We start from the raw sequence: 14,795 nt of genomic DNA on the forward strand, positions 1-14,795 counted from the left end.
ACCCCTTATATGAGATGCAGGCACATTAATTGTAATATGTGAATTCTGCCAAATTGTAAGCCACTCCGAGTCCCCCGTGGAGTGAGATATAGTAGGATAGAAATAAAGTAAACAAACAAACAAACAAATGTTTGGGGACAAAACATATTTCAGGAAAAACTTTCATTTGTATACATTTTAAAATATTATGTATTGCTTACTTCACGCTCAGAGATTTCTCATTACCTTCGTATGACACATCTACACATTGCAGCTAACACACTAATGTGTCATGACACATAGTTTGGAAAGCTCTGGCCTAAATATTAGAATGTAAGGTCAGGTAATAATCCTGTTTCATTTCTCAACCTATGCATACCCCAGTGCAGAGTCTCCAGTACTCACCACAAAATGATGAATTTCTCCAGGACTCAACGGAGACACCTGCCTCTTGGCAGGCAGAAACATAGCTCTGGATACTTTGGCACAAGACTGGCCTGTCTCCATTGCCCACGCAAAGATCATAAATGCAGTCACTGAAGTACACGCTAGGGTCCACCTTGCTGTGGCAGGCTCTAAAGGGGCCATCTGATGCTGTCAGGATGCCACAGTAGTTGTGCTGCTTGAAAACTTCCTTCTTCCTTTCCTCGCAGGTTGGGCAGTCACTTCCTGAGCATCCATCTGAGCAGGCTCCAGTTGCCCCTGGGACTGAAACCTTCCAGGCAGCCCCAAAAGCAGCTGCATTGGAGGCTTTGCTGCCATCAGGGAGCAGAAATTCATCATTTTTCTGCTCATTGTAGTTCCCACATAAGCCTTGTACCTGGCCCTGGTAAGTGCTTGGGACAGTGACTGTCACATGGTAAACCAAGTCATAGCTCACAGTGAGGCCAAAGTCAGTTTTCATCAGGACTTTAGTGCCATGTTGATAGACTCTGAGCTTCTCAGAAGCAATTGTAATAGGAAGTGGCTGGAATATACCATTCACCTAAAGGAAAGAAGATGACAATTTTCTTGTTGCACAGAATATTGGCTTTGTTGGGGGTGGAGGGGGGTGGAGGGGTTGAAGCAAAAGATTGAGGAGAAGGTAAAAGTGGGGGATGGCAAAAAAAAGGCAAAAGAAGACCACTTTTGGGATGTCATCCCATGAGCAGTGGGGAAGTGGGGAAAAGCTGGAGGAAAGCTGAGGGAATTATCATTCCCTTTCCTCCATTCCTTTCCATCAAGTTCTGTCTTCTGGAATGGCCAGCATCCCACATCCTTTCCCCATCAAGGTCCATCTTCCCCCCAATTTTACCCGTTTGGAGTTGAGTAACACCTGACTTCTCAAAAGGTATTCTTGGCTCAGTTTATCTACACTTCCAAAACGGAGTTATACTGAGTCCCATCAGAAATGGTCTTGCACTATATGGTGGCCTCCATGAAATTCCATTTTGGCAGTGCAGAGAAACAGAGAGAAGGAACAGAGAACACTGCGTCCGATGAAAAAGGGGGAAAAAGTATGGTAATTATAGTTATGTATATTTATTAAAAAAATGAAAAGAAAAAAACATTTTAAAAAACTGTAGAGGGCAGATGGTTTTGGGTAGCTGTTCCCATCAGAGCAGAGAAAATCTAAGAATGGGCTTTATATTTTCAGTTGTCTGCTTGATGGAGAAGAGAGTCCTTCGCAATATTATTTAATTACAATGTCCAATTTAATGGGTGAACCAAGACAATACCAGAGAAAGAAGTAAGATCCTAAAGATCTAAGGGCTGACATTTCCACATTGCATAAGACTCACCTTAATCTGTCCCCGTGTGTTTTGCATTAACGTAAGTACAATCCCATAGACCTTGACAGAGACCATCTTGGTAACCGAGACTTTCCCATTCCCCCAAGGCTCATTCTCCACATTAACACTGAAGGAGGTCAAGGCACGGATGTCTTTTTTGGTCTCAGCTAAAGTATATGTGCAAGTGCCCTGGAAATCAAAGGCCAGGCCATCAAATGAAAGGTAGTGAGGGTCACCAGAGGCAGAACAGGTGGCATTGCCAACAGGGTAGCATTTACGGATGCCACCTGACAGCCTACATTCCTCATTGGGACCGCAGGAGACTGCTGAACATGTAACGGTCCCCCCAGCTTGGCAAGTGCAGCACTCTTGGCATGTTGGGTAGAAAGACTCTCTTGCTGAATAATAGCGACCTTGATAGAAACAGCCACATTGTGATAGAGCGACGCAACTATCGCCACTCAGTGCAAAGTTCTCATCACACACACAGGCTTCCCGGCACTCAGCCGAACAAGGGACTTGGACGTAGAAGCTGCCACAAGTCTGGCCACAGTCCCGAGCGCAGAGTTCATAGTGGGAATTTGGAGCACAAGAAAGACCTGCCGGATTGGAAGGAAAGGGAAATGAAAAAAGTGATAAGTACTTGGCTAGATAAAAGCTCTAGAATGACATCCTAATAGGACTTGAAAGCTCTACATAGTCGGTTTGGAGATCTCTTAGCTGGCAGCTGCATCAACCACTCCCTAATGCATCCATGCCCAGGGAAATAAATACATGTTTCCTTCCTTTTCAGTGGTGGTATCATCTCACACAATTTATGAACCCACGAACCTGCATGATCCCTTCGATCTTCAGGGGAGGCCCTCCTCTCGCTCCTGCCTTGTGGGGACGAGGGAGAGGGCCTTCTCCGTGGTGGCCCCTTGGCTCTGGAACTCGCTCTCCAGGGAGATTAAGAAAGCACCCACCCTTGCAGCCTTTAGGAAAAGTTTAAAAACCTGCCTTTTTCAGTGTGCTTTTGAAGAAAGAATAAGTAATTTCCATGCCAGGTCCTGTCCCAGTGCCAATTTGTCTTTCTGGTGCACTTTATCTCACCTCTTAGTGGAGATTAACCCGAGTTTTCTCACTAGACACAGTATTCTATCTATCTATCTATCTATCTATCTATCTATCTATCATCTATCTATCTCACCCACGGGTTTTACAATTTTACCCTTTGCATCTGGCCTAGTTTGCCCTTATTTAATTCTTCTATCGTTTAATACTTCATTTTATTATGTTATTGTCACTATGTTATTATATTATTATGTTATTGTTAAGCATTTTTATTTGATGTTACTGTCTGTTTTGTATGCATTTTATTTTGCCTTATTGTAATTGCTTGAGCTTGGCCTCATGTTAGACGCCCTGAGTCCCTTTGGGGAGATGGTGGCGGGGTATAAATAAAGTTTTATTATTATTTATTACTAGCAGTCCCCTGCCATGCATTGCTGTGGCTCAGTCTGTGTATATGTGTTTTGTGTGTGTATATATGCGTATATGTGTGCATACATATTTGTGTATATGTGTATATATGTGTGTTAGCATACATATGTGGTTTGTGCATGCGTTGTAATGTTTTTTAAATTTTTTTTGGCTTTTTACGTCTCTTTCGCTGTGTTTTTCAGTGTTTTTATGAGTGATGGTCACTCGTTGGCCTGATAGGTGTCTTGTGTCCAACTTTGATGTCAATTTGTCCAGTGGTTTTTGAGTTATGTTAATCCCACAAACAAACATTACATTTGTATTGATATAGATTATTTATTTATTAAAACCCTATGCTCTTTTGAATTTGATGAGTCTAATACTGAATGCTTAGCATGGAGATAAAATGGGTTTTTTCACCAGGCATCTTCAAGCCAGACTATGGTTGCTTACAGATCTCATTTAACATAGCATACGAAGACACTGTTGCTTTCATTTCCATTTTAGTCTCCCTTTGCTTGTGATTAGGCCACCCAAAAAGGTGGCTCTGGATAGATGTACTTACTGCAGAAGGTGTCAGATCTCCACTCATAAATAGTCACCCCTGCAGCTTGGCAGGCTGCTGCGTAGCTTGCAATAAGCTGGCAGATGACACTTTGCTGGCCATCAAAGAAGCAATAATCATACACACAGTCTTGGAAGTATCCTTCTGGATCAATCTTGTTATGGCACTCTCTGAATGGGCCTTTCTGGGCCAGGATAAGCCCACAGCCCGTATTGAGTTTCCGCTGGTGGTCCTCAATGGTTGAAAGCCCAGAGCATTCTCCTTTGTCCACTTCCGTGCAGCCCGGTATCTCCTGTACTTTCCAACTCTGACCAAAGGCCGGTGCATTTGAAGCGACATTTCCATCCTTCATGGTCATATCATCGTTTTTGTTGCCGTTGAAATTGCCACAGAGGCCACAAAGGGCACCAGCATAAGTACTGGGCACCATCACAGTGACACGGCTTTGCCAGTCAAAAGTGACTGTCAGATGGAATTCAGTCGTAACCACTGCTTCTTGTCCTTTTCTATACACTAAGATTTGGTTTTCAATGCTGTATGGTAGATTGGTCAGCAAACCATTGACCTAAGACCATGGGGGGGGGGGGGGGGGGAGGAAATGTTCAAATGATAGAAGCATCCTTGTAATGCACGGTTTCACCAGAGCAAAAATGAAAACAGTAAGAAACATCAAAAAGATACACACACAGACTTTCATACCCAGAAAAGCATAAAGTGCCTTCTCAAATATATTTGCATATTGATCTACCATCTCATCACACAAGGGATTTGGGGTGCCTTATGACACTGGAGCTCCTCTTCAGAGACAGATCCAGTCAAACTCAATTACATGACACAGACTGTGTGGCCTGCCTCATTGATGGCCGAAGTGGCGAGGAAGCACTGCAAGTCACTTCCTTGCCAACCACAATAAGGGAATTGGCTTTTGGAGCTACCTGCAGTTTTTGGCCTCCCCTCCCCCCCCCCCCCCCCCCCGGGTCTGATGAGGGAAATGCCAATGTAGCTATTTATTTAATTATTTACTTTCCATAGTTACATTCTGCCTTTCTCACCCCAGAAGGGGACTCAAGGCAGCCTTACAACAGGCAGCAATTTGATGCCATACATACAAGTGTCAAATAAACAATTACAATTGCAAAAACCAAATAATTAAAACAAGAATTATTAAAACATCAATTAAATTGGGTTGTTGTAGGTTTTTTCGGGCTATATGGCCATGGTCTAGAGGCATTCTCTCCTGACATTTCGCCTGCATCAGGAGAGAATGCCTCTAGACCATGGCCATATAGCCTGAAAAAACCTACAACAACCCAGTGATTCCAGCCATGAAAGCATTCAACAATAAATCAATTAAATTAAAACATCAGTTCAAATCATGCCATCCAAAACATAATCTAGGGCTGCTCCGTTTATCAATCACATTGATTCCTGGTCACTTATTAAATGCTTGTGCCAGTAGGACTAATGACCAACAGGTCGGAGTTTCTAATCCGGGGAGAGTGTGGATGAGCTCTCTCTGTCAGCTCTAGCTTCCCATGAGGTGACATGAGAGAAGCCTCCCACAAGCATGATAAAACATCAAAACATCTGGGTGTCCCCGGGCAACATCCTTACAGAAGGCCAATTCTCTCACACCAGAAGCGACTTGCTGTTTCTAAAGTTGCTCCTGACACGGGGGGAAAAAAAAACAACCTTATTGCACTGCATCAAAAGCAGGGTCCCACAACCACATCTTAATTTTTTCCTGAATGTCAGGAAAGATGAGGCTCATCTAATTTTGTTAGGGAGGGAGTTCAACAGATGAGGGGCCACCAATGAGAAGGCCCTGTCTCTCGTCCCCATCAGTCACGCCTGCGAAGGAGGTGGGATTGAGAGCAGGCTGTCCCCAGACAATCTTAACGTCTGAGATGGTTCACAGAGGGAGATACACTGCCACACTTTCTCCTGTCTGATGAGGGAAGGGATAGGGTGCCAATGTGCATAGAAGCCCCCATGTGATGGGGAAAAGAGAGAGATTGTGCAGGTCAATGCGGGGTACCATGCGCACATTCCATTTTGCCAGTGATCGCCAATGAATTGGGGGGGGGGGGGGGCATCAGTATGATGAGATCCCTAGAGTTACAGATTGCTATGGCTTTTCCCAAATGCAAATACAGGAATATTTGGCCTTTAACTGCTTTGGTTCTCTCATTTCTGAAACCAACAAAGTAACAGTTCCTTATCATAAATCAATAAAGCAAGGTAAGTTTCACTATTTCTTTTAAAAGCTTTGGTCAAATATAGAGTCCCCAGTGGGGAGATGGTGGTGGAGTATAAATAAATATTATTATTATTATTATTATTATTATTATTATTATTATGAAAGTATTGGTTTAAAAAAACCTTAGTAATAAAACAACTCGTACCAATGTTCTCCATGTTCTCCAGTAAAGAAATGTTTACTTCCACATCTTACATTTCTGAAGGTTATTTGAGCTAGACTAGAAACTTCAATGCTTTAGGTCAGTATAGAATAATATATAATGATATGATGTAAAATGTAGGACCAGAACAAGACACCATGCTGAAATATTTCAAAAGCTAACCAGCCCCTGCAAAGGGATCATGCCCAAAATACTCACCTTAACCTTTCCAGGGTATTCTCTGCTAATTGTAATGGCAGTCCCATTGATATGGATCTCCACAAGCCGTGAATAGGACACAGACTGGCTGCCTCGGTGGTCATTTTGGACAAGAACTTGAAAATCCATAAGGTCTTTCCCTTTTTCACACAATCCAACCAACTGGTACATGCAGGTGCCCTGGAAATCAAATCTCTTGCCATCAAAACTAAGGTAGTGAGGGTCTCCTGAAGCAGAGCAAGTTCCAAAACTGGTGGGGTAGCAATTCTGAATGCCCCCTTCTACCCTGCATTGCTCCCCAGTCTTGCAACCTCCTTGTTGGCATTTCACTTGCTTAGTCTGCGGATCACAGGTGCAGTGTCTTGTACATGTGCTGTCTGCCCAGAATTGCTCACCAGGAGAGAAGAGCTTGCCCTCAAATACACACCCACAAGCAGACTTGTGGATGCATCTTCCAGATTCCAACACAAAGCCTGCATTGCACTCACAGGTCTCCACACAAGGCAGCGAGGAACAGTTCTTGGGACCAGCTGGATCATTGCAAGTAGCTGGGCATGGCGGTCCACAGGCCTTGTACTGACTGTTCTCAGGGCAAGGTAGAGCTGTCAGAGATAAGAGACAAGAATCTATGAGAAAAGGACATGGCGCTTCTATGATACAGTATGTTTTGCTAGTAGAATGGCCATGGCAGTCCACACCTTAGTCACGTCCAGCTTGGACTACTGCAATGCTCTCTATGTGGGGCTAACTGGAGTGCCGTATTGTGAGAGGATGAATCGCATGCTGCGACAGCTCCACTGGGTGCCGGTCCACTTCCAGGCTAAATACAAAGTGCTGGTCGTTACTTATAAAGCCCTAAACTACGAGGGTTGAATGAAAAGTAATGCCTCCACCTTCATAACTCCTCAACAGATGGAAGTACTGGAATGCGGCAGGTACTGGCTTGTTCAGTAGACTCTCCTCTACAGTTCCATTTTTGCAGGAAGCCTTAGCATTGAACGGTTGTGTTGTTAAAGTGCAAAGTATGGAACCCTGCGCAGACGGTCGGTCAATGCGCATTGACCAACCATCTGCACAGGGTTCCATACTTTGCACTTTAACAACACAACCGTTTAATACCTTCTAGGATTGTCTGCTCACTCCATTTCTCTCCAAATGCCCATCCTAGTTATATGTCACCTTGTCATGCTCAGTATTTTAAAATTTTAATCATTACATTTCGCCCTGCCATAGGTTTTTAATGTGTCGTGGTGTTACTGTTATTGTTTATTGCTTTGCTTATGAGTTTATTTATTGTCTGTATTGCTGTGTTGTTTTTATTGATGTATTTGGGCTCGGCCTCTTGTAAGCCGCACCGAGTCCTCCGGGAGATGGTAGCGGAGTATAAAGGCTTATTATTATTATTATTACTATTATTATTATTATTATTATTATTATTATTATTAGCAACATGCAGTCATTGAATTCTTGACAGCAGAAGATGTCACCCCAAAGGAGATTCATCAGAGACTGCAAGCTGTTTATAGTGATTGTGTTGATGTGAGTACTGTGTGTCATTGGATGAGTAAGTTTAAAGATGTTGACACCTTCTGATGTCAAGAATTCAATGACTGTACATTGCTTAAATCACATTGACCAACCGTCTGCACAGGGTTCCATACTTTGCACTTTAACAACACAACCGTTCAATCCCTTCCAGATTCAGATAGACAGAGTTTTTGAGCACAATACTCCTGACCTCACGATCGTGTTAAAAAATAAAGTATGGATTTCGATGTGGCAATCCCAGGTGACAGCAGGATTGAAGAGAAACAACTGGAAAAGCTGATGTGATATGAGGATTTAAAGATTGAACTGCAAAGACTCTGGCACAAGCCAGTCAAGGTGGTCCCAGTGGTGATCGGCATCCTGGGTGCAGTGCCTAAAGACCTTGGCCTGCACTTAAACACAATTGGCGCTGACAAGATTACCATCTGCCAGCTGCAAAAGGCCACCTTACTGAGATCTGCACGCATTATTTGCTGATACATCACACAGTCCTAGACACTTGGGAACTGTCTGACGTGGGATCCAATAAAACAGCCAGCAGAGTGTCTGCTGTGGATTCATCTTATTGTGTTTCAAATAATAATAATAATAATAATAATAATAATAATAATAATAGTCTCCCGCAGTGACTGCAGAAGCAAAAGAAACAGACAAAAAAAACCCCAAAACCAATAAACCTTTCCAGTATTTTCTGTTGGATGTGGGAGTTCTGTGTGACAAGTTTGGTTCAATTCCATCATTGGTGGAGTCCAGAATTCTCTGATTGTAGGTGAACTATAAATCCAAGCAACTACAACTCCCAAATCTTGAGGTCTATTTTCCCCAAACTCCACCAGTGTTCAGATTTGGGCATAATGAGGAATTGGACTGGAAGACATTGTTTTTTAAATAGATTTTTATAGTTTTTATAGCTTTTTTAGATTTTATATGTATTTATGATACGAATTAATTGCTTTATGTATGTGTGTGTATATGTGTGTGTGTGTGTGTGTGTATATATACATATGTGTGTGTGTGTATGTGTGTGTGTGTGTATATATATATATATATATAGCATCTAATTGTTGTTGTGTGTGTGTATATATATAGCAGCTAATTCTATATATATGTGGCATCTAATTGTTGCCAGCTTGTACGCCGCCCTGAGTCGCCTTCGGGCTGAAATGGGCAGGGAAAAAATGACGTAAATCAATAAATAATGAGTATTTGTGCCAAGTTTGGTCCAGATCAACAGGCCGAGGCCCTGAGGTACAAGGCAGGCTGCGCAGAGGGATAACACCACCCCACTTTCTGCCTAGATCTCTGTTGCCCCCTTTCTATTATCGACCACAATATCAGGCATGGGCTAACTTGGGCCCGCCAGGTGTTTTGGACTTCAACTCCCACAATTCCTAACAGTCTACTGGTTGATCTATATCACTCTCTTTCTATCTACCACTATCTTTTTCTGTCATCTATCACTATCTATCCATCGATCTATCTCTAACTTTCTATATCTCTCTGTAACTATATCTACCACCCCCTTTCTATCATCTACCACTAGCTCTATCTATCTATCTATCTATCTATCACTCCCTTTCTTTCATTTATTTAACTCTCCCTCTGTCTTTATTTCTATTGTTTCCTTTCTATCATCTCATTACCTATATCTATTGCTGTAATAGAATCATAGAATCATAGAGTTGGAAGAGACCTCATGGGCCATCCAGTCCAATCTCCTGCTAAGAAACAGGAAAATTGCATCCAAAGCACCCCTAACAGATAGCCATCCAGCCTCTATTTGAAAGCTTCCAAAGAAGGAACACTCTGGGGCAGAGAGTTCCACTTCTGAACAGCTCTCACAATCAGGAAGTTCTTCCTAATGTTCAGATGGAATCTCCTTTCTTGTAGTTTAAAGCCATTGTTACGCATCCTAGTCTCCAAGGCAGCAGAAAACAAGTTCGCTCCCTCCTCCCTATGACTCCCTCTCACATATTTATACATGGCTATCATGTTTCCTCTCAGACTTCTCTTCTTCAAGCTAAACATACCCAGATCTCCTCATACGGCTTGTTCTCCATACCCTTGATCATTTTAGTCGCTCTCCTCTGAACACATTCCAGCTTGTCAATATCACATTCCAGCTTGTCAATATCTCACTTCAATTGTGGTGCCCAGAATTGGACACAATATTCCTGGTGTGGTCTAACCAAGGCAGAACAACTCCCAAACTCAAGGTCAATGCCCACCAGATCCTTCCAGTTTTTTCTCTTGGTCATGGGAGTTCTGTGTGCCAAGTTTGGTTCAGTTCCATTATTAGTGGAGTTCAGAATGCTCTTTGATTGTAGGTGAACTATAAATCCCAGCAACTGCAACTCCCAAATGACAAAATTAATCGCCCCCAACCCAACCAGTATTTAAATGTGGGTGTATTGGGTATTTCTGCCAAATTTTGTCCAGAGAATAAAAACACATCAGATATTCATGTAGCCAAGAAAAATATCCTAGCACACTGCCATATAATCTAGATTGTCAAAACAGATAGAATAGAGTAGAATATAATAACTTTACTGTATTTTGTACAATGAAATTTAATGCTTCCCCCAACACATCACAAAAACAACACCCATCCCTCCACACACTATACACAATATCAGCTTTGAACTGGAATATATATATTCCAGTTCAAATTTATATATATATGTTGTAAATAAATAAATAAATTATATGAGTCTACACTCCTATATAATCCAGTTCAAGGCATATAATCTGGAATTTTATATGGCAGTGTAGAAGGGGCCCAGATCACATGATGTCTGGTGATATAATATAATACATTTTGGATAAAATATGTGCTCTGTGCTCATCCTCCAAGAATACTCACAGCAACCTGTGGGTGTTCTCCAGTCAGAAATAGCAATTCCTTCTCTCTGACAAGTTTCTGCATAGTTTTTCAGAGCCTCACATAGGACTTCCTTGAGGCCGTCATTCAAGCAGACGTCATAAACACAGTTTTCCAAAAAGATCTCAGGGTTAATCACAGAATGGCACTGGCTGAATGGGCCATTCCCTCCTTTGGTAATCCAGCCACAGAACGGTTCAGCTTTATACTTGTTGGCCATTTCTGAGGAACACGTTTTGCATTCGCCGCGGCAGTCATCCCAGCAGAACCGGTCCCCGTCCTCCACCTTCCAGCTCTGCCCAAACTCCACAGGACTGGAAACCAAGGCTCCATTTGGAGTAGTGAAGTCATCAGCAGGGTTTTCATTGTAGTTACCACAAAGGCCGCACACACTTTCTGAAAAACTACTGGAAATCTTTACCACCAGATAGCTGTTCCAGTCATAAGAGACTTTCAGTGAGAAATCAGTCTCAACAAAGACAGAGCCCCCACTCTGGTAGAGACGGAGTTTTCCTTCTTTCAAGGAGATGGGGAGCCGGGAACGCTGGCTATTCACCTGCAAGACAAAGGTCAAGCACAACAAATGGCTTAAGGTAGTTTATGCTCCACTGAGGCAGGCAGAGTGAGAATAGAGCTATTTTGAATTGCTGTACAATTCGGTTAAAACGGTTAAAACGATTTGACAAACCACATCCCCATTTACAAACTGGCTCAGGCACTGCGGGCTGCGGAGGAAGCTCTGCTCTTGGTCCCACCCCATTTCAAGCACGGCTGGTGGGAAAGAGAGAGGGGGCCTTCTTCGTGATCGCTCTGCTTCTGGAACTCCCTCTCCAAAGAGGTAAAAATGGCCTCCACACTCCTCTCATTTAAAAAACAACTGAAAACACACTTACATGCTTTAGCTTATGGAGAGGAGGAAGACTAGAACATCATGTATTATACCTTTAACTGGAAACAGGCTGACCTACCCTGGTTTGTTGAGCTGCAGTCCTTATTAAATAATTGTAAAGTATTTTAGCTTTATTAGATCCTTATTATGTGGGTGTATGTTTGATTGATTTGGATTGATTATGTTCTATTTAATTATTTATATATCTTGGGGTTTTTTTGTTATAAGTTCTTATATTGTTTTGTTTATTAGTTTTAGTTTGTTTATTGATTACTGGCCCTAAATTGTTTGGGTCCAGGTTAATTGACTAATCGCTCCTCCCTATACAGACCATCCTGTGCACTGAGGTCAGCCGAGGAGGACCTCCTCTTGGTCCCACCCCCATCACAAGCTCGGATGGTGGGAACAAGAGAGGGATCCTTCTCCATGATCACACCCCGTATCTGGAACTCCTTCCCTAAAGAAATAAAAATGCCCCCCATCCTCTTCTCCTTTAAGAAACTTCTGAAAACACATTTATGCACTTTGGCATATGGAGAGGAGGATTAGGACATTTTAACCCATTGGCACGCTGGCTAACCCACTTGTATTTTATGGCTGCTACGATACATCTTAAATGAATACTGGTGTTAGCCATTTTAATGTAATTGTATAATAATTTATTTTAAGGTGTATGTTATAATGTTTTACTCATGTTTTAGTTTTCTATGCCTTATTGGATTGTTTTTTATTATTTTCATCTCAATGCACAATTCTTTGTTGTAAGTTTACTGTTGTTTCTGTGCATTATCATATATTATTTTGAGGTGGGTTTGTATTCATTTGAGGCACTGGATGTTTGCCTTTTGTTTTGTGTCTGTAAACCGCTCTGAGCCCCTTCAGGGAAAGAGTGCAGACTAGAAATACATCATCATCATCATAATCTTTGGCATTGAATGTTTGCCATTTTTCTGCTGGAAACTGCCCTGAGTCCCCTTGAGGAGACAGGACAGGTTACAAATAAATTATTATTAATATTATTATTATTATTATTATTAAAAAAAACAAAAATATAAGATAGAGTGATTTGTCATGGATGTGCTGATTGTCATCAAAAAGATTCATAAGTTCGATCAAAGCTCTTTTGTCTTAGGAAACACTCCATATATATTGCCCAAATATTACTTTCCAAATTTACTTCTGACTGCTTACCGTTTACAACATGCTTAATTACCTTCTCATTTGAATGTCAGATGAGCTTACAATTCAAAGTCACATTTTAGCACAGCACTATGATCTTTAGATTGAGCATTTTTTAAATCAAATATCTTTCTATATGGCCAAGTTTCTGCATCTTTTCCACAGTATTAACTTTGATTGTTGGATTATGTAATTTTAACGTTTGTAATGTTTATATTGATATGTTTATGATTTAATTGATAATAGTATGTTATCATTATGTTCAGTTTCTGTATGTGAGGCATTAAATCTTTCCATAATTATGTTGGAAACTGCTTTGAGTCCCCCACTGGGGTGAGAAAAGCGGTATACAAGTGAAGTAAAGAAAGAAAGAAATCTCTCTCAAAGTGTAGCCAGAAAGAATATTGCCTTATGGTAGAAAACCTAATCTAGTGTTTAAGTTTGCTTAGGGGAAAATTCAGTTTCTATTCGAATCTTGACTCCCTTTTCTAAAGAAAGTCTGAATCCAATAGTTTGTCCCAGTTGGAAATGTGAAAAATTTAGATAAACCCAATCGAATCAGTACGTCTATTTTGCTTCAAACAACAAATCGATTCGGTCCTTAGTGTTGATGACTCACACATCAAATGAAAGTACTTGCTAACATATCAGAATAGTACTCTCCATATTAGGAGCTTTCAGTATCATGTCGTTCCCATTATGAATTGTGAGAAAAGTTATGTATGATATGTAAACAAATCAATCATGAAGCAAATGGAGCATATATCTTTGGGCAAGCAAGAGTAAAAAAAGAACAAGACTGCCTTGTAGTCTTACCCGAACAAGTCCAACCTCATTTCTTGCAACTGAGATGGTGATGTTATAGGCAGTTACTGTTACTGAACCAACATAGGAAACCCGGGTATTTCCCCTGTTTTCATTCTTGGCCTCAACGCTGAAGATAGGAAGAGTTGCATCATGGCTACATGTCTTAGCGATGGTGTAGGTACAGGTGCCCATGAAGTCAAATCTCTTTCCATCAAAGGTTTGATAATGGGGGTCTCCCTGAGCCCAGCAGATGGCTTCAGACTCTGCCACACACACAGCGTTTCCTTCTATGACCTTACACTGCTCCTTCTTCCTGCAGTTGACCATGCTGCAAGGTGACACTGGTTTGCCTAGAACAAAACAATTCTAATATTTCAGTAAAAGCAAGAAGAATAAGTGTCCATCAGAGGGAATGCCTCCAAAATGAAATCTATGAAAAAAAGAAGGAGAGGTACATTTCAGGATGTGAAAACAATGGCCTTTAACATTAAACATTTGGTCCTTTTTCTTCATAGAGTTCATTACATGGTCTTCAGCATTATTTGTTTTCTTTTTAGCCATAATGAGGCCTTTGAGATCCACATCTACTAGAGAAGTCAAAGTCAGCTTTAGAATATTTTAGATATTTTGGTGATCACAGGCAGAGAATTTACTAAAGAAAACTTTTGAAAAACCAAACAAACTTTGTCATCTGGGCCGAGCTTTAGCACAGCTGGTAAAACACCAGCAATTATAAGATCTACCAACTGAAAGGTTGCCAATTTGAAGCCCCGGGTTGGCGTGAATGTCAGCCCAGCTTACTGTTGACCGAAGCAGTTTGAAAACAGCTTGAGCTGTAATTAGAGAAATTAGGAACCGCTAAAACAAGCAGGGGAGGTATTTTATGACACCATAAAGAAAAAGATTAGAAAAATGCCCAGTGACCAAAAGGAAGGAGGAAGTCCTGATGGTTCTTCATTACAGAGGATGGTGCGACAGCACCCCCCATGGCTGGATTCGAGCACAACCTTCCAAGCGACCAAAAAAGCTGGGTTCTGACACAACATACCTTCTTTCTGTTCGGTCTGTCTCTGTATTGTCTATCCAAAATGGC

General features: G+C 41.6%; 1 protein-coding gene across 1 annotated transcript in view; it reads right to left on the reverse strand.

Annotated features, from left to right (window-relative positions):
* LOC132780211 (IgGFc-binding protein-like) overlaps window positions 1–14,029 on the reverse strand; it is a 36,210-nt gene extending 22,181 nt beyond the window's left edge. The window contains exons 1-6 of the mRNA XM_067460754.1: window positions 13,712–14,029; window positions 10,891–11,383; window positions 6,399–7,000; window positions 3,778–4,342; window positions 1,761–2,350; window positions 385–964 (exon numbers count right to left, since the gene is read on the reverse strand). Coding sequence (XP_067316855.1) covers window positions 385–964; window positions 1,761–2,350; window positions 3,778–4,342; window positions 6,399–7,000; window positions 10,891–11,383; window positions 13,712–14,029 — 3,148 coding nt within the window. The remainder of the gene's footprint in view (window positions 1–384; window positions 965–1,760; window positions 2,351–3,777; window positions 4,343–6,398; window positions 7,001–10,890; window positions 11,384–13,711) is intronic.
* Between the last annotated feature and the right edge of the window lie 766 nt (window positions 14,030–14,795).

Source organism: Anolis sagrei, chromosome X (genome assembly GCF_037176765.1).
Source record: "Anolis sagrei isolate rAnoSag1 chromosome X, rAnoSag1.mat, whole genome shotgun sequence".
Classification (NCBI taxonomy): Eukaryota; Metazoa; Chordata; class Lepidosauria; order Squamata; family Dactyloidae; genus Anolis; species Anolis sagrei.